The following is a 26,595-nucleotide window of genomic DNA, read 5'->3' as shown; positions in this document are numbered from 1 at the left end:
AGCAGCCCTACCCTCTGCCCCACCTTTTCCCCCAAGACACCGGGACCTAGTCAGTCGCGGGAGCGCACACTGGTTCCTTACGTGGTTCTCCCCAGGTGCCATGGGAAGCGTCCATCTCCAGGAGGCCCAGCCACGCCGCTCTGCCTCCCCACGTTGACACGACGTGCACCCCACCGTCAGAAAGGGACCGGCCCAAAGCGCGGCTCTGAGTCCCACTCCCTGCTCTGACAGGGAAACGGCTGGGTAGGCAGGTTTCCTCTCAGCTTCTCTTTTTCAATCTGTTTTAAATAAGATGCAAAAAGGTGACCAAAACATTGTTGAGTATTATTTTTTAAAGTAAACTTCTGATTTCTGCAGGGAAAAAAAGAAATAGGTTGAATTTGTCGGAAAGATTAGTATCAAAAACATTTCAGAGAAGTCTGAATGTCTAAAATACACCAGGGAAAAATATATTGCAGAAATGATTTATTTCATGCCAACTCTTTTACTAGATATTTAAACATACATTTCAAAAATATATCCAGTACATCAATAATTTAGAACACTACACAGAAAAATTTATAACTCAGTGAATTTCAAAACAAGGTATTATGCACAGACATACTTGTATCATAAGGCAAAAGAAGCTAGTCTATCCATCAGCAGCACTCCTATGGACTATCCTTGATACACACTGGAGAATGAAGATCTTCTATTACTAAACCTATACTTACAAATAAATTCCCTTATCTTCCGTATACCTCCATAGAAATTTCAGGTATTTCTACAGAAAATAAAGAATTTCTATAGAATTTGAGAGAAATGCTAAGCTATCACTCTCAAACTGTTATAATTTATAGGAATGTGTCAAATATAACATTATCCTGAAGAAATAACTGAAGCTGCATATTATTATTGCCTGCCCATTACAACGGAAATACAAAAAGATAAACTTTTAAGCATGCTGAGGAATACATTCTAGTGCATTTTAACAGAAACAAGAATAAACCTGATTGGGCTTACAGTATGACTGAAACTGAATCTAATGCAACATAATCAATGATAGCAATTAATACATTAAAAAGGGATCTAGTTCAAAGTGCTATTTGCTGGGAATGCTGGGTTGCTATTAACATAACAAAATAGCGTAGGAGTGTCTTAACTTCAGACTAGACTAAATTAGAGGCACAGCTAATATTAGCAGAGAACTGTTGTGAAATAGTACCTACACCTGTAGAGCTCGTTAGAGGAAGAAGAATGTAAAAATCTCAAAGTTTAGGTTTTACAAATAAATTACTCTGTAAAAAATCATCATTTTCTGAATTTCAAAGAAAAATTAAAAGTTAGGAGACAATATATACCACAAATAGTGTTTTTGTTAACGATTAAAGTGTTTACATTTGAATGTCATGAATAGGTCAGATTTCTTTAAGAAGCCTCATAAAAATTTTTACTTCATAAAGTGATCTCTATTTGGTATTGTAAATGCCCCTCAGATTGCAAGCAATTAACAACAATAATGAAAATTGGAACAAAATAATGTATTTTTCATATAACAATTACATTATTTCAAGATAAATGTAATAAAGTACAAATTATCGTTACAGTAAATCAGAGTAACCACTTTTTTAAATCCTTCACACATAAAAATCATTGTCACGGTTAAGTTTTAAAATTGCAAGAACAAATATTGAAAAGATAGCAGCTTTCCCCCATTCCTACTAACACTGTTAGCAATAACTTAATTTACAAGGGTTTGATTGCAAAACAAAGGCAGATTATATACTGTGATTTTTCCAGTAGTGTCATTTACAGCAGTATAAAGTTGGCTGGTTTTTAATACATTTTGTACCTAAATAATAAAATACCTCACAGTTCTCCCAAAGCGTCACTACCAGCACACAGTAAAAAGAAGCTTCAACTTCTTTTACTTTCCCTCATATAGAGACTCCCTCACTTTACTTCACTGCTGAGAGCTGCACCTCACTTCAGTAAAGTGCAGAGGTCTCATTTCCCAATAGAGATATTGGAATATGTATATTTTTAAATGCCTGAAAACACAGAACTCCAAATCTAGCAGAAACTTAAGATTGACTAGAGCTTTTTTGCTACCCATACTTTTAAGAAACCCGCTCTGCACTGACATTATTAAAGCAGCTACCATTTTCATTCTCACTTTTCAAAGCTCATTACAATTTGCATGGATTCTTGGCACTGGTTTAAATACCTGATATGAGGATATTCAAACATTTGTATTAAGCTTAGGGTTTTGTTTTGTTTTGTTTTTTAATTTTTTTTGTGTTCACAGCTTAAGAGGAAACAGTGTGATAACAATGATGAAATGGAAGTATACCTGAACTGTTCAGTAACTCAAGAAGTGAAATTTAAATAAAGATATAACTGTCACTCTTTAGTTACAAATAAATATGACCATATACTGGCAGAATAAATATGCTAACATTCAGTTTCCAAAAGCACAGTAGCAAGACAGTTATATTTTAAATCACCTAATCTGGAGCATCAAATGTGTTGCAAGAACATCATTAGTCCATAGTGCAGTTTCTGCTTAAACACAAAGCTTTTTTTTTTTTTTTTTTTTTTTTTTTTTTAGCTGAGGTACTGTTAAGAGTAGAGCCACAGCAGCAAAGAACTCAGCAAGAGTTACCAGAATCAGGCTGTGAAGTGGGGTAAATCCTCAGGCACTTAACCTCCAAGCAAGTTCTCCATTATTTATACAAGCAGTAACAAAACTAGTTTAAAGCTAGCTCTAGTACACAGCAAATGCTGTGCAAACAAACCCTTTATTTCTCCAATGTTCTTTTATAGTTTTGCCCTCTATTTCTTTTTTGAAAATTTTCCAGACTTATATTCATAGGAACTCACAATTATTTTTAAACACACTTTAGATTAATTAGCCCACTAAATTGCACTTAATTAGAGCAAGGGTAACTGTTAGTCAGCACTGAACACTATAGGGGAAACCCTGGCTTCACTATCAATTCCTTAGTTAAACTCCCAGTATCCAGGAAACATGTGAAGTTGGGAACTCCAAGCAGTATCCAGGGCAGACCTCTTGAGAGACTTTAGGGGCTCCACTTCCCATGCTTTCCAAGAGGTGCCATTGCTTACTTCATTACTACACTGCAGCATCAAAAAAGGTCCGTAGATTCCCACTTCAATTAGGCAGGAATTTCTGTATCAGCAACTGAAATTCCATTGCCATTAATTTATACTATCAACTCCTCAAACGACTGTATTCCAACGAAAATTATACAGAGGGCTTACACCAGGGACTAGTTAGCTTTCGCACATAAAATCCTAACCAAGTCTCCATTGAAAATTCTGTTAGCGACCATTCCACTGCTTTCTGAGAGCGCAGAAATCAGTCCCCGCTAAGGCTCCAGCCAACTCTCTGAAGTCACCAGCAGTTAGGTAAGACACTTCACACGCATTCAGAAAAACAAACATTGCTTCTGGGATGCTCCATTCGCACTGAATTAGATCCCTTTATAGTGACGTTTCAGGTGTTAAATGAAGAACTTGCACCTTATTTCATCTGAAGAATTTTACAAAGAAGCTTTTGGGCAAGTGAGATATTTGTAAGTTTTAAAAACAGAAATATCAAGTACATTCACATGGATGTCCAAGAATATACATAAACTGAGTAACCCTATTCAGTTAAGGCTGAATTCAGGATATTTTTTTCTAAATATATCTAATAAAAATTAAATGTGTTAACATAATGTTGCTAAAGAACAGCCTGCATAAAAATATTTCTCATTTTTTCACCTTCCAGTCCCTGATGCAGCCATGAGATTTTGATGAAACTTTCAGAATACACAAAAAAACGCAAACTAGAGAAGTCACCTCTTACAGGTATTTTGGAAATTGCATGTGCTTGGACAAACATGGGCATAGCTGTCATTCACTGTATTCACCTAAGAACAGAACAGACAGTTATTTAATGTCTGCCCATTTATTAATACAATTACTTCTACACAAGTAGGCAAATTTTTCTCCTTCATAGTAACAATTCAGTGCTCTAAAACAGGCAGATCAAATATCATTACCATACTAAATACCACTAATGTATTAAATCAGAGGAGGTAGTTAGAATCCGTTAACGCTTACTGCAAAAAACAAAGACTACTTTTAAGAATTAGTAGAACATCTCATTCATGAAGATTTTCAGAATAACCCATTCCTAGCTGCTTAAAGAGCTGCCTGTCTTTTAAGCATGATAAAAAATTTATGATAGAAACTACTTCTCTTTCAGTTTTCAACATCACTTTGCAATAAGCATATAAGAAAACTCCCAAGTGGTAAAAACGTAAGACAAACTGCAATAAAGCAATAAAGCAACATTTTAAGTTAATCAAGTTTCCCAAGATATCATGATTATGACTACATCTTTTACCTTATGATTAAATTTGAAAATTCATTCAGCTAACTGCAGTTTAAAAATATATCTACACCACTGAAATTAATTTAAAACATTTTATACCATTAATAATTGGCATTTTTGAATGGCATTTAAACGAGTAAGCATTTATTCTTTTTGCAACAACTTACTGTAAAATACAGGCACCTTAAAAACAGATACATAATGCAACCAGGGCAGTAGGGACATTAGAAATCAAGTCACCAGAAATCAAGTTTACAAATCAAGTCATGCTATATAGTTCCCTTCTTCTAAAGAAATACTCTAAAATTTTAAACCGTGCCTGAAACATGTGCAAATTGTAAAGTTTCAGCATTTAATTCAATTTTCACATTACATTTCTTTTACAGCTACAAAACCATTAATGTGCTAAGATTTTCAACTTTTATACCTGTAAAAACCTTAAGCAGGCATCATACTTGGATAATGTATTCTTGCTATTGCACTTATGGTCATATGACAGTGATACTGAAACTCAGGTCCATATTCAATTATTTACATGCTAAAACCATTTATCTGCATATGGTATTGGAAAAGAAAAGATTACCTTTCATGACTGATACACATTGCTCCAAAATTTATGCCAGCACATTTTATGAAGAACAGCCAGCCATTCAAACTTTCTGCTTATACAGGATCCGATTCAAAGGCTGCTGAAGCCAAAAGAAGCCTTAATTTAATTCACTAGATTGTGGGCTAGGCATAAAGTTCAAATAGAAAAATTTTAGAAAGTGTTGACTATAATAATTGATATAACTGCACTTTGGCTGCATTAAGATGCTCTCTCTCTGTTTAGAAAAAAAAAAATCCTTCCAAAATCCTCTTCCTAAAACTTGTATGTTACAATTCAAGTTGAGCCTTATGTACATTTATCAAGTTTATTCTGTAGTAATTTAATTGATTAGTTTTCTCCTTTTGGTTATGACACAAAAGCCCACATTGATGCATAACAGTATCTACAATAGAAGGAGCATAATCTTGACATAAGTGGTAGAGCTATCATACAGATGCATTTCCAAAACATAGTTGGTCCTTCATATTCTCTCTTTAAATGGAAATGGTCTTTTCTAGTTCAGTGATATATCACAAATACAGTATTTTCCAATCAATGAGTAGGAAATAGATTTCCACTGAATTTTCTTTAGCTTTGAGGAGTTTAGACATCATCAAATATTCTGCTTCGAGACATTGACAAGTATCTTCCACCAGGCTGGTACCTGTATAATGGATGTTAAAAAAGAAAGAAAAAAATGTCACAGAAAACCAATGAATAAAGATCTGTGAAATCATATGATCCCCATTGCACTCTATACCCAATAGGTCTCTATGAATTATAGGATCTGAAATTCTACTGAGTTACTCTTTTCATGAGAATTTGTTAGGTGGTCATTAAATTAAATCTCATGCGACCAACAGAAACAGTGACATGAATACAGGGAGTCTTAAGAAACTTTGTTTCTCATTCTACAAAGGAAAGAAGTTGAATGTTTGAACAGTAAAAACTTTTTTCTAAAAAACAACGTCCAAAAGTTGTTTGGTTGGATGATTCTACCGGGTATTCCTAGGAGAACACCAGCATCCAAAATGATCAAAACAAATGGCTGGATACTTGGTGGGAAAAAAAGAAGCCTCAAATCATTAGTCAGCTATGCTTTAAATGGATTTAAAAAGCAGAAATAAATTCCAGTATATGCAAGATGTACTTCATCTCTGCAGTAGCTAGTAAAACCCTGGACACAAAGTCAGAACCTAGCCTCTCTAGTGCTGTTACAGTTGCAGGAAAAAACTCATAGCTGTTGTTTTAACAACCAATGTTATTCCAGTTATTTTCAAGTGAGTTTGTATTTTAAGTGGAATTACTCCCGATTTATTATCCGTGTGAAATGAAATGAAGGTTTCTAGAGGAAGGCTCAACTATGCTCTGTGGCTCCAGATTTTTTTCTTAAATCAAAAGTTCAGAACATTCCACATTGCAAAGTCTGTGCGGGTGCCAGAAGACTTCAGACACTGTACTTGAAAAGGATTTGCCCCAAAAGAATTATATATGCATATTTATATTTTTGTAGACTATTATCCCAATCATACACTGTAAAAAAGTCAACACTTGTTAGAACTGCTACACTTAGTTCCTCTTTAAACTCTTGCTCTGCTTAAAGAGAATCAACTTTTGAAAGGTAGTGACATTAGATTGGACAAGACTATAGTTATTAGTATCAACTAGCATCACTGAATCAATCTGTAAAAAATGGTAATGTCATTTAACAGGATTCTTGGGACATTTTTGAACTGGAGTTTATTTGCTGAAATTACAGATATAAGTCAACTGAAACCATTTCTGGATTTTTATTGAATTTGGTATGCTAGTTCTAGCTGAAAAACAACAGAAATTATAACTCTAAGCGCTTTTAAAATGATTTATCATGAAATGGTTCTAAATTGTAACTGCCTAGATAAAATACACACCCATAAATGTATTATTTCCTTCCCAAATATGAGCAGAGCTTACCAGCTAGTAAGATACAGGACTCAGGAAATCTGATGTTGCAATAGAGCCCTGTTACAGGCACAGCTACACTGTGCAATGTGAGGACATTTTGTCCCATAGACTCAGACTTTCATTTACTTCAGTAGTTCCAGTCCCCAGGTATATTCCTGCAACTACAGGCCCATCAATACTCAGTTTTATTTCCTGCAATCTTTTATGATGGTCTTTCTGTAGGAAACTCAAGTGAGCTTTCTGAAATCTTATGAGACATTAAAGAAAACCTCATGTATGCAGGTCATTTTCCAGTTCTTTTACTTCTGCATCTCAGATTACACTAATATACTACTTGATATTCAACTCAAAACTAACTCAGACATTTCTAAAATACTGGGGGAGGGAGGGGGGAACCTCAGGTTTCAGCTGGTTTTAAAACTTTTCCTATATCATCAGGGAGGGGGAAGAAAGGAGAAGAACTTGGTGAGACTCTTCACAAAACTGTAATTACTAAATCGTCCCATATAGTGGTTATAGGTCAGAAGACAGAAGATGTTAATATCCTTTAATTTTAAATAAAGCAGACGATTCCTTACCTTCCAGACTCCGATTCAAGAGGGTCATCATTAATCGAGTCTGCATTAAAATCCAAAGGTTCTGCATCCTGGAGGAGTTCTATTCTATCTCTCTCAGTCCTACCATTTGATCGGGTGTACTTTGATGGTGCTGAATAGTAAAAAGAGGGAAAGATATTTGTTTGCCTTTTAAAGTTTTGTATTTCCACACACTCTAAGACCAAAATAATATTTTTCTAGTATCTCACCCAAAGAGTAAGCCTGATTTAGAGTAGATTCAACATTAAACCATTTCTGGCTGCACGCTTTTTAAAAAAGGGCAAGTTTATGAATAAATGAAATACAGTTGTTTTGCAATTTACTCTACCACCTTCATTAGTCCAGTCCCTACAGTTTGTTGCAGTGTTGGAACACTACATATTTATGTGGTTAACATTAAAATATAACCTTAGTTAGTCTACCATTGAAAATTTAGGTTTCCAACTGGGGTAGAGGGGAAAGTCCACCACAATTCTATATCAAAAACATGTTTGAATCTTCTGCCCACCTTGCTTTTTCTCTAGTGGTTTTTTTTTTGTTTTGTTTTGAAAGTTCTTCTCCCTTCTATTCAGTAAAATTTGTAAACAGTTTTGCAGCACTTCATTCAACCTGTCACATTGTTTATTTGTTTAGTTTCATTTCTCATTTGCTGTTAGCTTACAGGAGCACATAAGATTTATATAAAACATTCACAGAACAACAAATAAACTTTTTGGTAAGATTAGAGAGTAGGCACTAAAAAAGTTGGGCTTTTTTTTAAACACTTGACTTTATTCTTCTTTCTCAAAAGTTACATGTGTAACAGTCTAAACAGGCTAGTTTCACAGATGTTACTAGATGAACGTGTATGTGCTCATATAATAGGTTACCGGCTTCACATTTGTTGGTCAATAATCTAATTATTTTAGTCTGGAAGAGTCCTTTTGCAACCAGAAGAGAGAAATTTTAATATATAAAACCCTCAACTTCAAGATGTATCCTACATAAAGTCTCTTTGTTGATCACTGCTACTCTAATTGCAAGCGTTACATGTCCCATTGGAGGTCCCTGTAACTGAGACCAGGGAGAAGTGCTGAAGATGGGAGGAAATTCAGGACACTTTTCAGGTGGCTTTAATGGGCAAGATGGTACTGTGCCACAAAAGGGAATGTCTCAGCACACTATTCTAAGACAAACAGGAAACTATTTACTGTTACTTACACAATTAGTATCATGGAGGCAAAAATATTAAAAAAGGAAAAAAAAACAAAACACAACAACTTACGTCTATTTGTGTTGGTGTCTGAGAAGCTGGATTCTTTTTGGTCTGTGTGGACAGCTCTGCTTCTAGTGGAATCTTCTCTGTTTCCATATCGCTCTTTCCATTCCTGGAGAAAGAAAAAAGAAAATATCAGCTGCAAGTAAAGAACGGCACAACCAGAGCATAACTTGGATCAAGAGACATTCCAGACCCACAATTTATATTTGATATGAATGACCAATTAGCTCTAAAAGCAATAGTTTGAAAATGTTACTGCTCAGTATCTTGATACACACAGAAATTTTGCTTCGTTTTTTAAACTCAAGATACGTCCCTTTACTAATCAGGTTTCGATAACTATTCTTTAGAAGAATGAGTCACATTAAACAAATTAAATCTACAGACAAGGTTAGTTCAACTGCTCCAGGCTATAGCGAGAAGACAGAGATTGCTTTTTTTTTGTTTCTGGTTCCATCTAGCGGTAGAATGCTAAAATATCCAGATGCTGATAGCACAACAAACATTTGGACAGGTCATGTTTACTTCTGTTGTGTTTTCATTCCATCAGGTAATGTTTTAGCATTTACACTTTTTAATATGAAGTATAGTGAAGCATTAAAGAATAAAATGTCACATGCTACTTTTAGGAGACAACTTCATTTCTCAACAGAAACTTTTCCAATGGTTCAAATAGCTTCAATATACTTCAGATTTTTATCTGGATCCCAGATCGTGAACTGGTAGGAACTGGAATGCTCAAAGATACTGTTCTAATTTATGCCACAAGCTCTAACAGTTCTCAGCTGCAGAAGGATCAAGCACTGAACAATCATGACCCAGTAAAAAACTCAAAAGCCCAAAATGTTTCACGAATGAATGTGCTAAATTATTTAATACAAACTCAAACAATAGGTAAAATCTGAAATTGAGGTTGCTATTGGAATTGAAATTGTTGCTTAATGTCAGATCATTTTAGTATCTACTAAATGCATCATGCATTTGCTTCTACTTGGTTTTGACAAAAGGACAAGTTCTAAAATTATGAGATTTCATCGTACTTGCTACCTTTCGGAGATCCTTCAAGATCCCTGCTCAACTTGTGTGTTTTTTCTTTTGGGGGGGGGGGGGAAGGGTGTCAAAAAAAGGCCTGCTCAATATTGGCAGTCATCAAGAACTCAAGGCAAGTACACTTGAGCTTTAAAAGCCCAATGGTTTTAGTTACAGTATGATCTTGCCTTTCTCCAGATAATATTTTTCTCTTCCTCCAGTTAGTTCACTTTTTGCATGCATCTGTTGGATTCATCTCTTTGATTCTAACTTTCTGTATTAAATACCCAGTGTTATAAATTAATGAAAAATTGAATGTACAGTTAACTGATTTAACCTAACATTTTGTTTGTGTCTCTAATTAATAAGCGATGGCAGTACTCCTTCTGTCTTAAATTTAATTCCTGCTTCTGAAGAAAAAATAAATCTGTGCCAATTGCTTTCCAATAAGCGGACACAGCAAAAGGGAAGTCTGGGTGGAGCGTAAAGTTCCCATTCCAATGAATTTGACAATATCTCATACAAATCAAAAGTGCATCAATAGATTATAATAAAAACCTATTTTTAAATGCACTGCAACTCTGCAGTTGGTATACTTGCATGAGAAGAAGAAAACAAGGTCAGATCTAGTGATTCCAGAGGCTGCCTGACCTGACAGGAGGTGTGAACTGTTTTTTAAAAACAGGCTCCCCCTCTCAATCATTTTTTTTGATCGCTGTATAAAGTAAATACATTCTAGATACCCTACTGGTTCCTACGACATAACTTTCAGGTTGAAAAACTTTTATTCCGAGCAGAGCAGTATCAACAGAAGAGACTGAGAACAAACCATGTCAGAATATTCTGCACCCTACAGATTAGGATCCTTTCTAAAAGGGACTTAGCATAAGGAACTATGCCCATTACACCTACAGGCTTAGGTCCTTCTCACAGCATGCTGAGTAAGACGAGTATGCAAGTAGCGTGACCACAACTACTCCCTCCTCTTTTATAATTAAAAGTAAAATTATCTTTTCTTCCCCCAGCCAAGACTATTCTGCAAGACTAAACTGATTCCTTTTGTTATTTGGACACACATTTTTTTGCCAAATAGATCAGGGTGAATTAAATATCCTATCAGATATCAGAGTATATTATAATTAGCTAAAATAATTTCATACCCTTCTTCGATTTTCACCTTCTTCCTGTCTTTGCCGTTTTCTTTTCTCTAGAAATAGAAAAATATTTGTCTGTAGCTAGACACAAGGAAAAATCACTACCAACAGATAAAATGTGTGTGTGTGTGTGTGTGTGTGCGCGCGTGTGCGTGTATTTTATGTCTTTCATTTATTTATTTTTAAAAGTGTCATTAAAATTCAGAATTAACTAGCAAATATTCTTACTGGAAAAGGTGTTCATGCAATTAAAAAAAATCCAGAGCTGCTTGTCAATCATTACGGAGTTTTCCATTAAAATTCAGTGACTGTGGATAACACCTTGGGTCAAGGCACAACCTTTGGAAACCAGGTGGCAAAGCACACAGAAGCTTTTAGAAACAGTTGGAAACAGTATGATGTTAAGAATAAACTTGAGCATTATCAAATCAAAATCTTTTGCTTAAGTTCTGCTTGGTCTAAAAAATGACCCAAATAGTTTCTGCCAGTATCTATTCAGCTGGAAGCGTGACATCACTGTATCAAAGAAATAGCAATCTTTTGTTTAAGAGAATGAGTGACATTGCCTCTCTTCCAAAAAAGAAATAATACTAGTACAAATAAATCTAGCTGATTTTGTTCTTAATAAACTATGAAAGAAGAACAGAAGTATCAGTGTATCCAGAGATTTTAACTTCCAAATCTTTATTCAAGAACCACAACAGCTTAAAATAACTTTAAAGAATACTTTCAACAAAAGACTCCTACCACGAATCAACAAAAGAGTCTAAAAAAAAGCTCTCCAAAACAGCAGGTAATCACAGCCCCGCAGGACTACATGCTTTCTGTGATAATGCACTGCAGTTAGCTGAAACTGCAAAAAGAACTAAAGGTGATGACGGAATTTGGAAGGGACAACTGAATGAACATTCCTACGCCAACAAACAGTAAAATGAGGAGGTTAATGATAAAAACACCAGAGGTGCTAATTATCCTTTATGTCAGATTACACAGGATTTTAGCACCATTAGATTAGGTCAGCATTAGATCAGGACTGACTTCAGAGGAGCACCACCTAACTGAATCATAAAACAAGGCTCATCCAGCATCTAAAATTTAGATACTGGAAGAAAAGTTTGCATTTTATTTTGGATGTCAATAAAGTCCAATACAGTTTATACAGTATAGCAACCACAAAACTGTAAGTCTATTGACTCACTGGTTTTCAAAATACTTACAAACTATTAAGTTATATGCTTTTTTGCAACATTTTAGACACCTTTAATGCAACAATGTATTATTTTTTGTAGGCAGACTAGGATAGAGGGTCTAATTTACCTCTTCTGATTAGTTCTTTTCCTTCATCAATCAAATCAGACGTCATTTCGCTGTCACCCATGAACTGCTGGAATCCCAGAAGATTCAAACAACGAGTTCCTAAACTGGTGAAAGCAGAAGAATAAGCAAATTCCTTTGTTAATCTACAATGAATAGTTTGGATATATTATATTATAATGCAAGATGTAAAACAAATTATTCAGAAATCATGGTCAAATCAAAGAAACAAGCAACAGAGAAGAAAAGACAGATTATTATACTTACTGAGAAATCAAAAATTTCAGAACAGTGACAGGTTCTTAAATCCAGATGAAAATAATGCAATATTCCTACTCAGGGAGAGGAGAATGCTAATAGTTTGAAAGCAGTGCAAATGATTTAAAATAAGACAACTGCTTGCAATTTTCTCAGATACAATTTATACCTGTGTTAGCTCACTGACTCTTCTCTGCCAGAGCAAAATTACCATAAAGATTCCACCTATTTTGATTTCTGCATTTCCTGAAACCACAAAAATATAGGAAGCTACTTTCACCTCAGTTTTCATTCAGGAGGAATATCTGGCATACTCTTAAGCTTTCAACTTCCCACCAGAGAATGCAACCATTGTTTTTATTGTTGTTGTTTTCCTCTCTCCAAACTGGAACATCTATATCATTTTAAAACTTAGCTTTGTCATATTTATGCTGAGAAGTGCATTCCTGTACTATCTGAACTTTAAGACTGCTGGATTTAATAAGGGAGACAGCCTTCCTCAATAGATTTTCATTAAACATTTAGTTCTGTATACATTTGAATTTTTAGAAGGAATTGGAATTTAAGCAAAGTAACTTCTTTTCCTTCATTTTCTTTCCTTCCTTTTCACCATGATATTCAACACCCATGATCATCATGAACAAGAAGTCATACAGACCATGTTCTTGTCACCGACTTTCCTGTTTGCTTTTTGGGTGTGTTTTTTTTTATTTTTTTCTTCCCACCACTGTATGTCATCTAATCTGAAGCTAGACAGGGAAAAGCTGGGACTGGATCCTTACATTATTACCTGTGGATGTGCATAGGATATTAATAGACACTCAAGGCATTGAACTACATTCTACGTAACTCAAAGATACATTGCCCTTGACTGAATGGCAATGCAAGTTTGAAGGAGCAAACACAAATGCAGCCAAATAGGGTCTGACCAAAGATATTTAATCTCTTACAGTGGTCAAAAGCAGGTATTTTGAAAGAATACAAGGACAAAGCAAACATATCGTGGTATTTTCCTCAAATACCCTTCCAGTATCCAACAATCTCTGGCTCAGGAAAACAGTATTCAATGATTTAAACCACTCTGCTTTTCAAATGAAATCTGGTAACTGATCAGATATTTGTTACAAGTCTGTTAGAGAGTTCATTACCTAAAGTTTCTTCTCATGTTTCTTAGTTTATTAGAAAACCTTATTGAAAATGCAGCCTCCTCATGTTAAGTTTAAACTGAACTAGCAGAATCTAAATGTCTGTAGGCTCCAAAGTTTGAACAGTACAGACCCCAAAACCAAGAATGAAGTTTAATGGGAAAAAAAATAAAATAAATCTCAGTTAGGAATTAATACAAAGCATACTTTTAAAATGTACACATTCCATAAAGAAAATAATGATCTACGGTTCTATTTTTGGCATTTTTATTAGTATGTCACAATTCAACTGCTGGAAGAGGAATCTCATCTTAATCACTGAAATTCATGTTATTAATGCAAACAAATGCAGAGGATCACAGTCTTGCAAATTACTTACCTGAAGTATGTGGCAATACAGAGAATGACAACAAGCATCGGGTAATATATATAGAATCCATCTGCAATGAAGGACAGCACTCTCATAGATCCCATTATCTAAAATAAATAAATAAATAAATAAATAAAATCCATTAGTACAAGAGTAAATTCTACATACTCTAGATATATCCAGAAAGACTGTGCCATCTTGCTTTTTTCACAAATACACATTCCTTTATAGTTTCTGAAACACAAGTAATAATTATTTAAAGTATTACTACTACAGATCTATTTTAGGCAGTTGACCTGGAATGCCCAGCTATAAAACAAAAGTCCTCTAGCTGGGTGTTCACTCTGAGGTTTCTAAGATATTAGATCTTTTTGCCTCACCTGATACAGAATCAGTTCAAAATTGGTGGATGATTTCACCTGCTGTAAAAGGAATCTCTGGACTAAGAATTTTCTAGTAACAAAGGGAGAGATGGCTGACTCCGCTGCAGAAGTTACTTGTTCAGTTAAAATCAATCTCATAGTTTTCAGTGGCAAATTAGGTTTGCTCCCAATCCATAAAGACACTTCATACACTAAAGCTATTAGAAGCTAAAGCTACCAGGAAGAGAAGAACAGCTTGCACTCTTCAGCATAACACTGTACTTTCTTAGCATAAACAGACCAAAGCAGAAAAATGGAGTTATTGACAAGTACTGTGGGCAGCAATCAGTATCTAACTCCTGGTCTATAAGGGTTCTACCCTATTTAATATTAGTGAACCTCTGGGCAGGGTGGGGAGAAGGATCTGAATCTTAATAAATCTTAACAAATGTCTCAAAATATTTTTCCTCTTTTCTAAATCACGCAGAGGCCTCAAAACCACTTTTTCTATACTTACTGATGTGTAAGCAGTTGGCTGAGTGTTTTTATGAGAGATTGTTGCATCCATATGGGTCAAGCCCAAAAAATTCAAGCATAATGGTGGAGTAAGACGGCAAAATAACCTGTATAAATGTAAGACGAAAGAATGTTTAAAAACAATTTCTCACATTAAAAATATTAATAAATGGTAACTAGATACAACCTGGATTAATGATGAAAAGTTTAATGGGATTTATACCCATATGATCATAAATGAAAGGACATTAAAGTTTAATGGATATTTTTAATTATTTGACAGAAAACCTGCAAAACATATACTAGGTACTCACATTCCACTGAAAAGGAGACTATATGCATCCGTCTGATGATGCGAAGCTAAGTAATAATAGTTAAATACACGAATCCTGAAGACAGTAGAGTAAACACAGATACTTAGGAAAAAGATGGTGAGAAAACAGGCCATCTGGGGGGGAAAAAAAAAAGGCATCTGAATTTAGAACTCTACTCAAGGTTTTAACATTTATAGCCTATGCTTGCAACAGGTTGACTGCACGGTACAATTTTTCATTCTGAGATGGAACAATAATACGAGCTATAAGAAGAGGTTCAGGATTTTTTTTTACTAGTTTAATTTGAAAGCAATATTTGTAACATCCTGCACTTCATGTAAGTGAAAACAACTTACTGTAGGAACACGTATGCTATTGCTTTCTGTTATGTAAATTAAATTAATATAATTGCCTTGGTAATTACTATGATTGATTTGAAATTTTCTTCCCATTATAAGCAGTAAAACAAGTCTTTTAAATTCAACATATTTTGTTAGTGTACTGGAATTTTTCAGCTCAGCTCCTTTCCTGATAAATTTGAGCACTCTTATGCTAACCACACCTCCCAGGGCTGAATTTTCAGTCAGTAGCAAATTAATAGTTAGGAGAGAGAGGCTGCATACACGGTCGATTAAAGAGAGATCATACACAAAGTGTAAACGTCTAAGTTCCAAGCTACTATTTCACAAATTATTCCACATATGTACTACTCAGCTCAAGTGGGATACACTGTCATGCAGTAATGGAGAAGTGCAAGACGCTGAAAAAGGGGGACCTTCTCTGCAGGAGCCAAATTTGGTGTTATGTATTTTAGAGACTTTCTGAAAGTTGACAGCTTATTTACAGAGACTTATTTTAAAATCAGCATAGTCTACTATTATTGTAATAACAATCTAACTATAAAGATTTTTGCTGAGTGATTATCTCAAACTTACCTCTATGTATATATAATTGTATGTCTTTTCTGCCAGCTGTATGAAAACTGCAAATAGGGATAAAACGGGTTTTGTGCTGAAAAACGTGCACTCCGACCACACAACAATTACAGAGAACGTGGCCAACACAATTGCAAGAACCCTGTAAAACCATGGTCGTAGAAGACATTCCCAGTACCACTCTAGAGAGAAAAGAAAAAAAAACCAAAAACAAATAAAAGAGAGACACACACACATATATCCCAAATTGGTTAATGTGAATTACACAACCAGAAATGGAACTGCCTCACCAAACTGTTATAAACTTCTCACACTTGTCCTTAAAATTAAGGCTGGAATCTGTAGTGCCATTCACTCAAATTCAGTGCTTTCCCGATGCCTAGAGATCTGGCTCAGCCCTAAGGAATCAGCTGGAGAACTGGGGAAAAAGAGGGTGGGATTTGGGAGGCAAGTTTTGCAAAAGGATTTGGCAGGGAGGGTGGGGAATAGAATTCTTCATTTTGGGCCCAATTACTATGGGTGGCCCACTTTTTATATATTGGTTCCTCTGTTACACTCTAGGAGACAAAGTTTAGGGTATAAAACAATATTGACGTAACCTAGCAATAACTCATTGCTAGTATACAACAAATTAGAAACTAAAACAGAACAAGGAGAAGACACCTTCTAAGAAGATACACAAGGAACCTCCAAATATTTGGTATAGGACGGACAAGAGTCCTTTCCCCCCTTTTTAGTAGAAGGGCTCAACAGGGTCCCAAAAAGTAGAAGGTAACCATGATTCCCCCAGCCTAAAGTTTCTATTTTTCTTTCTTCTTTTAAAGCTTCTAAGTTTTCTATTTTTATTACAACATGTAACTGTTACTAAGTTTGTAGAAAATTTAAGCTTATGGTCAAAATCATGAATCAACAGCTGATGGCTATTCCATCACATAAACACATGAAGATGTACATTTGCTTCCCCCTATTATAACTGAGCTGTTTACATAAAACAATCTCATTTTCTTATAGAAAGGTACCAGTTACTCCTTTACATATTCAAAATCTGCATGATAGCACTTACCAACAGTTGGTGTGTAGAAATACTGAAAAATTTTATTTTCCGATTCCTGGGATTGAAAAGTATGAACAAACTGGTGACTTGCACTGGTTTCATTTTTTGCTACATCTTCCAGGTAAAAGGCTTGTTCTAAAAGAATTTGCCACTGGACCTGTGTACGACGATGTCTCTGTACTGAATAAATTACCTATAGTAAATAAATTCCAAGAAATTGCAGTTATAACATCCTTGTTCCGAGAAAGCCTTGTAAAATCCCTTGAAAATTTCTACATTACAGAACTGCAAAGATTAATTCTGTAAACTCACGAGAACAGATAGTTAATTCTCTTAAAAGAGATATCACAAGAGGACTACAAGATTCTTGAGTTTTAAACTGCTCTCATCATTTATCCGGAGGTCAGTTGGGATAATAAACTTCTATGTTTTCTCTCACTGCAAAAAGTTTCCAGAAGTAGCAATCCCCAAACCCACTATACTAAGTCAGTCAGGCATCAAAATGCATTTAAATTTTTAGTTTGACTGTCATTTATTCTCATTACATTAGCATAAATGGGGCATTATCTCATTTATCAATATACCTGCTTGTGAAGTTTGACCAAACTTTTTTCACTTGGATAACTGTTCTGTCTTTCATCAAAATCTTCATAATCATCCATGTTCCTACCCATTCTTTCCTGGTACTCTGTAGGACACTGGAAAGAAAAGGAAAATTGACTGGAATATGAAGAAGCAGTTGTGAGTGCTCTTTGTTATTATTTTTAAATATTTTGGACATTTCATGCAAGTTAAACACTCACTCTAAATATGGATTTTCCTTTTTGATACCAGTATTTGTCTTCCACTAGTAGAAGAAAAATCCATATTTTCCTGTTCCAGAATGATCAACTTCTGTTTCTCAAATACTACATAGCTCAGAATACAGTAAGCAGATAAACACGTACACTGTAAGAAAGTACTGCATAAAGAATTTCAACTCAAATGTGGTCAGCGGAAGTTACAAGATGCCAATTAGATATTTAAGTTAAGAAAAAGATGAAGACGAAGAATTAGTTACCTTTTTCAATATCGTATCAACACATTTTCTCAAAGGGTGATTATACTTGATACTCTCATTTACTTTACGGACCTCCTGTTCACCAAAAAAATAAAAAAGAAAAAGTTGCTTCACTATGTTAAATAGATAAAAAATTTTATAAGAGTTCCATCTTTGTGAATTTAAGCAATAAAGATCAGAGACTAAAACCAGCAGAAATTCCTAAAAGCCACAGCTTTTCCTAGACATCTAACAAGAAAATTGAAGGAGTAATTACAAAGAAGATATGTATTTAAAAAAAACCTATGATGTCAGTGTGCAAACATTACTTTGTGAATGTGTGGAGGATTGTTTTCTATACAAGAATGTTGAAATGGAAAATACTTTGTTTTAGTTGTAGGTAAAGAGGAGGAGTTTCTTTCTTACCTGGTTTAGTTTAACATTTATTACTTCAAGCAGCTTGATGAATATCTTATTACCCTGCTTAATTTTATATCTTATATCTTATCTCTTGCTTATCTCCAGATAGCTCACTTCTGAGACTGTTTAGCATGCATCAGTAATAAACAGATGCTACCTAATGGCTAGACAAGTTTTGTCAAAACTAGTTCTAACAGCTTATCAGTCTTAGTGAGAATTAGATTTTGTTCTTCATCCTATTGGCAATGTACAGATAACCAACCTTTGGATGAAATTAAGTACTCGTGTCCAATTTCTTACCAACTGCATTTAAAAAAAAAATGCACATAAATTGTAGAGATTAGGCAGACAAAACTGGAAGAATTTATTTATTCTCAAAGGGAGATTATATGAATATAGACGGTCCTTCAACTTACAAAAGGCTGTTCTAAAAGATGAATGTTAATAACTAAATTTTCTCTGATTCCCTCTGAATCTCCCGAGGAAATGATCACAGAAAATATGCTTAGTCTGCTGCAAAGAAGTTTTTCATTATGGGAAAAAAAACCAAACAAACTAGCAAGAGTGTCTGTTAGGGTCAGTCCTAACATATTCAATCCTGTCAAGTAGAGTGCCGGCCTAAGAAATGTTGTGAAGCTTTCTCTAGTACTACTTTTCTACAGTTTTATGAATTTCCCTCCGAGAAAGGAGAGAAAATGGAAGCCTCACTTAAAGGGGGTGAGAGCTAAAGGTCTGTGATTTATTTACTGCAGCAGAAATTTATAATATTTACAATGAAATTCTCAGAGTCAGCACTGGCATTTTTAAGAATTTTTAAATACTTTCAGGAGCATCAATGTTCCTATGAAAGTAAAAAAAATGGTATCCTGGTGGGGGAGGGGAGGCCAAGATTTATGCAATATAGTGCAATTGGCTTTAGAATCAAAAAAAAATTTTTTTGAAAAAAATAAAACAGTAGTGCCTCTCAACAGCAACTCTCTGAAAAAACAACAATCCATTCTGTTCTCAAAAGGCACACAGTGCAGTCCTGCCAATCCAGCTTGGAAGCTCTTCTTAAGATTCCAGCAATATAGCGGAAGCAGAGTACAAAAGATGATGTGCACAGTTTGCACGAACACTAGCAAAGTATCTGTATGCTGTATTACCAAGTATCACTGTGGAATGTTATTATTGACCAATATTGCTCCAAAGGGCTCAGTATAAGAAAAAAAACGAGGGCTGTTGAGCTGCCATGACATATAAATTCTTCAGGTCAAGCAATATTTCTCTTTTGAATTTTATGTAGGAGCTAGCGTCATTAAGCAACATACTATGATGATACTTTCAAATTACAGGTACTTCACAGTAAGTTCATGCTACTTAAGTTTTCTTGACACAAATGCCCCCCACCACCAGGAAATTCAGATATGACTAATGGCAGCCTCCACTTTTCACTATTTCATAGTGAAAGCTAATTACCTACCTCCATAATATCCTCTAAATTCTCTTCTGCATCTGCTTTTTCAGTCATCAGTTTGGCAGCTTTGAAATAGGTCTTCATGAGAAGATAACCCCGTTTGGCCCCATTCCAGTGAGAACGGGGAATTTCCACCAAACCATAACCCAAAAGCAACACGAGAAGAAAGAGACCCCAGGTGTTTGCGGCTGCTATCCCAATAGTCTGAAGTTGGTTCCTAAAAATACATAAATAAATAAATAAACAAACACCCTATACACACACACACACCTGGAAAGCAACCTTGAAATAACTGTGCACCAAAAAGGTGTGCAAATGCACAGGAACAAGCTTAGTATCATCTGTAATTCTGCTTGTTCAGGAACAATCTAATACTTTGCCACATTTAAAGCTGCTATGATTTTTCCAAGTCTCCCATGCTTCTGAAAGAGGCACAAGGTTCTTCTGCCTAGAGTGCCCTTGCTGGAAGGAAACAAAAAGGCTTGTTCTCAAAGCAATCTGTTGCTTTAGGAAACAACATGAACTTAGCAAACTTACTGAAACAAAGCATCCCTACAAGAAACAGCCTCTTTCAGAACCCAAGATTTGTGTTCAGCAGCAGAAGCTGAAAGCAACAAAGCAGTAAACAGTAGTGTCTACTACTGTATATAGCATGGAAGACTAATAGCAATGTTACAAATACCAATCATTTGGACTTACCTTAATGCCTTTAAATAGAATCTATATTAGACACACAGGAAGTACTGACAGACACTTTTTGAAAGGTGTCATTTTCAAAGCACTGAAAAAGTTTTAGCACTAGCTTTGCAAATGCATTTGTAGGGAGAAGAAAAACCACTACAAATATAAAGGATCCCTCAATCCTACATATCAAAATCAGAAAACCTAAAGAAAAAAAAAATTTTTAAACAGTCAAAAAATCCCTGTCTATAAAAAAGAAACAAATTCTCAAAGTGCCTAGCAAAACAAACAAACAAACAAAAAAAACCCAAAAAACCCAATCCTAAAATTAAGTTTTTAAAAAAGACAATTTCATCTACAGAAGATATATCTGTGATATTTTTTTTAAAGATTTCATCTAAGCACATACAACACTGTTCTTACCATTGCAAATTGAAATTTGGGTTTACAGCCACATATATTAAAAATGCTCCAAAAATCAGCAAGTAAGTGCCATAATAGATTGCATTCTCGATCAATGCAGTCTTAATCTTCCCAGTAATGGAGAACCCTCCTGATCTAGCATACGATTGCATGAAGGGTAATAGAATCCTAGGAAAAAAAGCAAAAAAAAACAACATAAATCAGCCAGACAAAAAGAAAAGTGTATCAGTGACAAGATATCAAGACAGGGCCTTTAAGTTAAAAACTCCCATGCTTCTATAGTAAAATGTGTTAGTTATCCTATGTTTTTATTCTAGATACATTGGTCTGATGGCGAACCTTAAACAAATTGTAGATAAAAACAAGACAGTTAGCTTTACCATAAAAAACCTCTTTTAACAAAAGCTGATCTTCCTAACTGAGCTACAAAGTTGATAATTGGATGATAAGCTAATTAGAAACCATACATTGATCTAAACCAAAAGCACTGACATTGTTTGCTGGAGCAAGTCTACAGATCCTCTAGATATATTTGAGATACTTTAGCAAAATAATGGTCATTCGCAGAACTGCATTTTATGCACGTACAGATTAAGAAAAAAAACCACCCTGTCGATGACAGTACTGCTAGAGAGAGAGATTTTATATATTTTAATCTTTAGCAACATAATTTTTATATTAACATGGTCAAGAGCAAAGTCAGAATAAAGAACATGAAGTTTGGAATGGAAAAAAACAAACAAACAAACTTCAGAACAGTTAGAAGTTATCTTCTGCATAGAAGTCCTGGGGAAAAATATGCTTTCGTAAAGCTATATTCAATAAAACCAAATAATTTACAGTGTAACTCAGAAATTACCCAACTTATTCATGTTATTATTTTGACATCCTGTTGCCTAAGGGGAAAAAAAAAAAATCTTTTCAGACCACCTCCCCATAAAAAACTTTAAGTGCAAACTGGCCAGTTTCAACCACAAAAGTAAAGTGGGGTAAACAGTTTTCATTTGAACAGGTGCAGAAGAAATGCAGGGTCAAGTTAATACACTAATTATTAGAAAACTTTCTTCACTAACAAATAATATATGTTATATAATATATTTTTTATATATAATATAATATTATATTATACATATAATATTATATAATTATATAATAATAGTTAGGTATCTACTACTACTAATATTATATATTAGATAGCTTTGTGGAATAGTGTTATATAATATTAAGGAGTACAGTGAGACTGTTAAGATGTTAGAACTGTATCATGGTCTTTGTTACGTTCCTTTGCCTTACTTACCACGTTAAAAACTGTGATGTCCAATACACAACACGCCAGAAAATTGGCATAATTCCATTAGGAATATAGCTCCATGGTTTGAAACATTTTTGCTTGCTGTAGTAATGTAAGATAACTTAATGTTAGTTGTAGGGTCAAGAGTACAGGAAGTTTTTTTCTATAAATTCCCCTATCCAGAAAAGGCTTAGACTATGGCTAGCACATAATACACACAGAGTCAGTAGTCAACCACCACAAATACATCTCAGAAGAGAATAAACTGAATCACCATTAAAAGTATTTACCTTTCTTCTTGAAAGTTTGAAAACTTTCAAACAAAGTTTTAAGATCTGAGCTGCAGCAACACAGCACCTACTCAATTATTACTTAAATTGATCTTTCTATTTGGCCTACTTGAGTGTTATACTGCAGTATATCACTTACCAGGATCTTCTAGAACTATAGGTTAATTACAACACTATTAAATAGTTTCCAAATCATGTATTTTTGTAATTATGTTTAATTAACACACACTGAGTGGTCTTAAAGAAAGGCTAAATGTTTATTCAGCAAGCCTGGCCTTTCCCAGATTTTCCATGAATAAACATCTGAATATCCTCCACTTCGGGGTAATGAAACCTGGCAATACTTTGTGCACATGTTATCAGCTGACATCTTAAATGCTCTAATCATTCTGCAGATACCTAACTACATTGCACATATCTACAAGATGCAGAAATAGCAAATGGAGGCTAAACAGTGAACAGCCACAGGAAGAGCCCCCACTTGCCTTACATTCCCCTAAATTTGGGGATTATTTCCTTGCTGCCAGAAAACAATTAGCAGCCATTGTTATTTTCGCAGAATGCTGTTCAGATAATGGTAATTATTTTATATATGCAATTATAATAAGCAATAATATATGCTGCTTGCATTTAAGACAAGCCTACTGATCTCATTCATAAGGTATAAAATCAGATTTTCAGATCTAAGGCTTTTAAGAATGTGGAGGACAAGCATTTTAAGATTGTGGACAAGCATTCACAGAAGTGTCTCCTCAAGGATAATCAAGTTTGTTCAAAAAGCTTAGTACTATTGCTTTAACAACAAAATAGAAAGAAGAAATTTAGTAGAAAATTGAAAAAAAAGGTCAGCGCATTTAGAAAATCAATTAAAACTAGCATTATTAAGTATAAATGCCTAGCAATAGACACAGATGCATTTTTCTTCACCTTCTCTTCCCCTACCCCATCTTCAATGTCACACCACACAGATAACACTTGTTTATTGGTCTTAAAAACACAGTACCCTTCCATCATTTAAAAAAATAAAATTATAAAATACTTCTTTAAAAATAGTCTAATGAAGAAGACATACAGCTCGTACCTTGGAGCAAGAGTAACGTAAGAGCCATTACTTTCTGAAGGGCTGGAGTTAACAGCAAGTTTGCAGCGATTATATATAGTCTATAAGACAAGTAATTTTACATCAATGACTAGAACAAGGCATAATATTTATTTTAAAAAAGTTACATTTTTGAAGACATTTCTTGCACTCCGGTTTTACACTTGAGAGTAATTAACAAAAAGCAAACCCTCCAATAAACATACATTCTGCAGGGCCAGTAACAGGAAAACCAAAAGTCTTTTTATGTTCTTCAAATTAAAAAATATATACTATAAACAAACGAATAATGAAATTTTAAAACAAACTTTAGTTTACATGTCTGATGGGAGCATCAACAAAAATAAGAAAATCAGTTGTAAACAGAGAAACTTTCAAGCTAAAAGCAATAACAGTATTTAGTTTATTTTAACAGTATACATTTGAAAATTCTATTTTTGTTTAAAATTTCTATTTTTAAGGTATTTTGTCTTCTGAAATTGTGAATTAAGAAATATATCACATACATATTTTATTTAACTAAGTAGAATAATCTTAGAAGTTTCTCACCGTGCTGACATCCAGAGGCAGTATAAACACAATAAGAAAGCAGAGATACCAGGCCAACAAAGTTGCTACGATCACCAGCCTATGCTGTTTCTTAAAGTCTCCATATCGATGAAGTAGGAATAAAGCCAGGAAAAAGACAAATACTATCTCAAGGCCCAAAGCTGCACCACTCATTATTGAACGTTCACTCCAGCCACACAGCGCAGCTCAGTTAAGAAAGCGAATTAGATCTGTAAGACAAGAAGACATTTCACTACATTAAAACCTCTGGAAGATACTCATGCAGAAAGCAGAGCTGTGTAACAGACATTCACTGAAAACACTAATAGCTTTTTCTGGTTCACATGACAAGAACTCAGATCAGATGAAGCATGAGATTTTCAGCAAGGTGCCTCTGCAGAAATCACAATATCCTGTCATTTCAATTTTGTCATTTTAGCAACATACTATGACAACTCCTCTTAATCTTCTTGATATATTACAGATCCAGAAGTCAAATCTCTGTCACTGAATAAGACTATAATAACTTTTAAGACTTGTATAAATTTCAAAAGAAACTCCACTCTGATCCTTTTTTATTCTAGAAGAAATCAATTTATTTGGAAAAGGACAGATGAAAGGTTTAAGATAAAATGTGTTTCCAAAAAGCTACTGAGAAAAAAAATTTAAATGGACAGTTTCTCAACTATGCATTTAAATCCTCTACTCACAATTAACAGAGCATAAAAATAGGGTAAGTATGTTAGTCTACTGGTGATGTACCTTTTTTTAAGGTTTGAAATTTCATGTAATAAGAGGCAACATGCTAATTAATTCGTCTTCCTACCCCACTTCTGCCCTTCTTCAGAGAAATAGAGGTCTCCATTCATTCATTCGTTATTAGTACTGTTGTGATATATTTGTGCTTTGCTCACCCTTTGGATTTATTGACTCTACGTTACAGGCAGGGCTGTTAGGAATGCCTAGAACTTCAAACAGGCCTGCTATTATGCAAAGGGCCAGTTAGCTGCACAAAACCCAGTTTACACGGAATCAGGCAGGACCAAATTAGAGGCTGAATCCAATAGCCACAAAAGTCAAGAAGATGGCTTCTGTTGATCACCAACAACTGATTTGACCCTGAAAACACTTGGCAGACAGCATAAAGACTCAACCAGTTGTTAGCTTCTTTGTTTCTGACACACACAGATTACCCAGCACACACAAACAGTTAGAACCACCTCTTTAATCTCTGCCATACCTCTTGGCCATGGAATGTTCCTGCAAAAATAAGCCACTTGCGGCAGATCTCCACTGCTTTCCTCTAAAAAGGAAACAAAAAAAAATTACTCACAATATTTAATCATAACAAAAAATACAAATTTAGGTAATTATTATCTATAAAATATTTCTAGAAAATTAATTGCTAAAGGCTTTTCATTCTAAAAAATTTCCAAAACGTCAAGTATGCCAAGTCTATAAGCCTGGTAAGACAAATAAGCTCACAGAATTGGTCCATATTGTGCTGTAAGGATCATTCCCTAAGATAAAATGGTTTACAGGTCGTATCCAGATAAAAATGCTGGGACAGCTGAAGAATTATTACATTTTATTTCTAGGAAAAGTAACTGATGGCAATAAGTAACCAAAAAAGCATTCACAAACCTAGCATGATCCATTAGAGAAAACTTCACCGACTTGTTATATGCTTAGTTATAAGGTTTCTGACGTTTTTAAACATACGTCATTTTAACCTACCACTTCATATGTTTTTTCTCCACACGGTTTGTTTATTTCTCTGCTCAGACAGACTAGATTCTCCATTAAGGTTGCTGTTTTAGCTGGTTTGATGCAACTGAAATAGTTTTTGCTATGGCTTCCCCACTTGCATTTTTAATGCATTCACTTTTCACTAGAAATTCACAGATTTAAAATAAACATTACTACTAGAGTTTCCCTCAACTTACTTTTAAATTCCTTCAAAGTTTGTTGGAGTAAACCATTTCATTTACTAATCCCTCAGTATAGTGCTTAGCAGACATGATATGTATGAGAGAACTAAGCAGTGAAAATTGTCTTATTTCCAGTTAAGGAGTCCACAGTTGGTGACACTGGTACTTCCTAAAGGCCATGCTGGGCAATAATT

At 34.6% G+C, this 26,595-nt stretch overlaps 1 protein-coding gene across 3 annotated transcripts; it reads right to left on the bottom strand.

Moving 5' to 3' along the window:
* Positions 1 to 448: 448 nt before the first annotated feature.
* On the bottom strand, positions 449 to 25,796 carry LMBRD2 (LMBR1 domain containing 2). Of its 3 annotated transcripts, XR_003256953.1 has the most exons (19): positions 25,711 to 25,796; positions 24,471 to 24,700; positions 23,904 to 23,983; positions 22,539 to 22,634; positions 21,242 to 21,409; positions 20,144 to 20,354; positions 18,283 to 18,357; positions 17,807 to 17,920; positions 17,232 to 17,415; positions 16,169 to 16,350; positions 15,234 to 15,367; positions 14,921 to 15,026; positions 14,051 to 14,148; positions 12,272 to 12,375; positions 10,961 to 11,007; positions 8,778 to 8,880; positions 7,496 to 7,625; positions 4,968 to 5,637; positions 449 to 3,917 (listed from the first exon to the last, which is right to left on the bottom strand). XR_003256953.1 is itself a non-coding variant. In XM_026087170.1 (18 exons), the coding sequence occupies exons 2-18, from the start codon at positions 24,642 to 24,644 to the stop codon at positions 5,577 to 5,579; spliced, it is 2,067 nt and encodes a 688-aa protein (XP_025942955.1). In that variant the 5' UTR covers positions 24,645 to 24,700; positions 25,711 to 25,796; the 3' UTR covers positions 449 to 5,576. The 3 variants fall into 3 exon arrangements, 1 of the variants encoding a protein (XP_025942955.1); XM_026087170.1 differs by having other exon boundaries at positions 449 to 5,637; XR_003256954.1 differs by lacking the exons at positions 449 to 3,917; positions 4,968 to 5,637; positions 10,961 to 11,007 and having other exon boundaries at positions 7,536 to 7,625.
* Positions 25,797 to 26,595: the final 799 nt, after the last annotated feature.

The sequence above is a fragment of the Apteryx rowi genome, unplaced genomic scaffold, assembly GCF_003343035.1.
Source record: "Apteryx rowi isolate R43461 unplaced genomic scaffold, aptRow1 scaffold_71, whole genome shotgun sequence".
Lineage (NCBI taxonomy): Eukaryota > Metazoa > Chordata > Aves > Apterygiformes > Apterygidae > Apteryx > Apteryx rowi.
The sequence above is the reverse complement of the archived record's forward strand: the minus strand, read 5'-3'. Positions and strand labels throughout refer to the sequence as shown.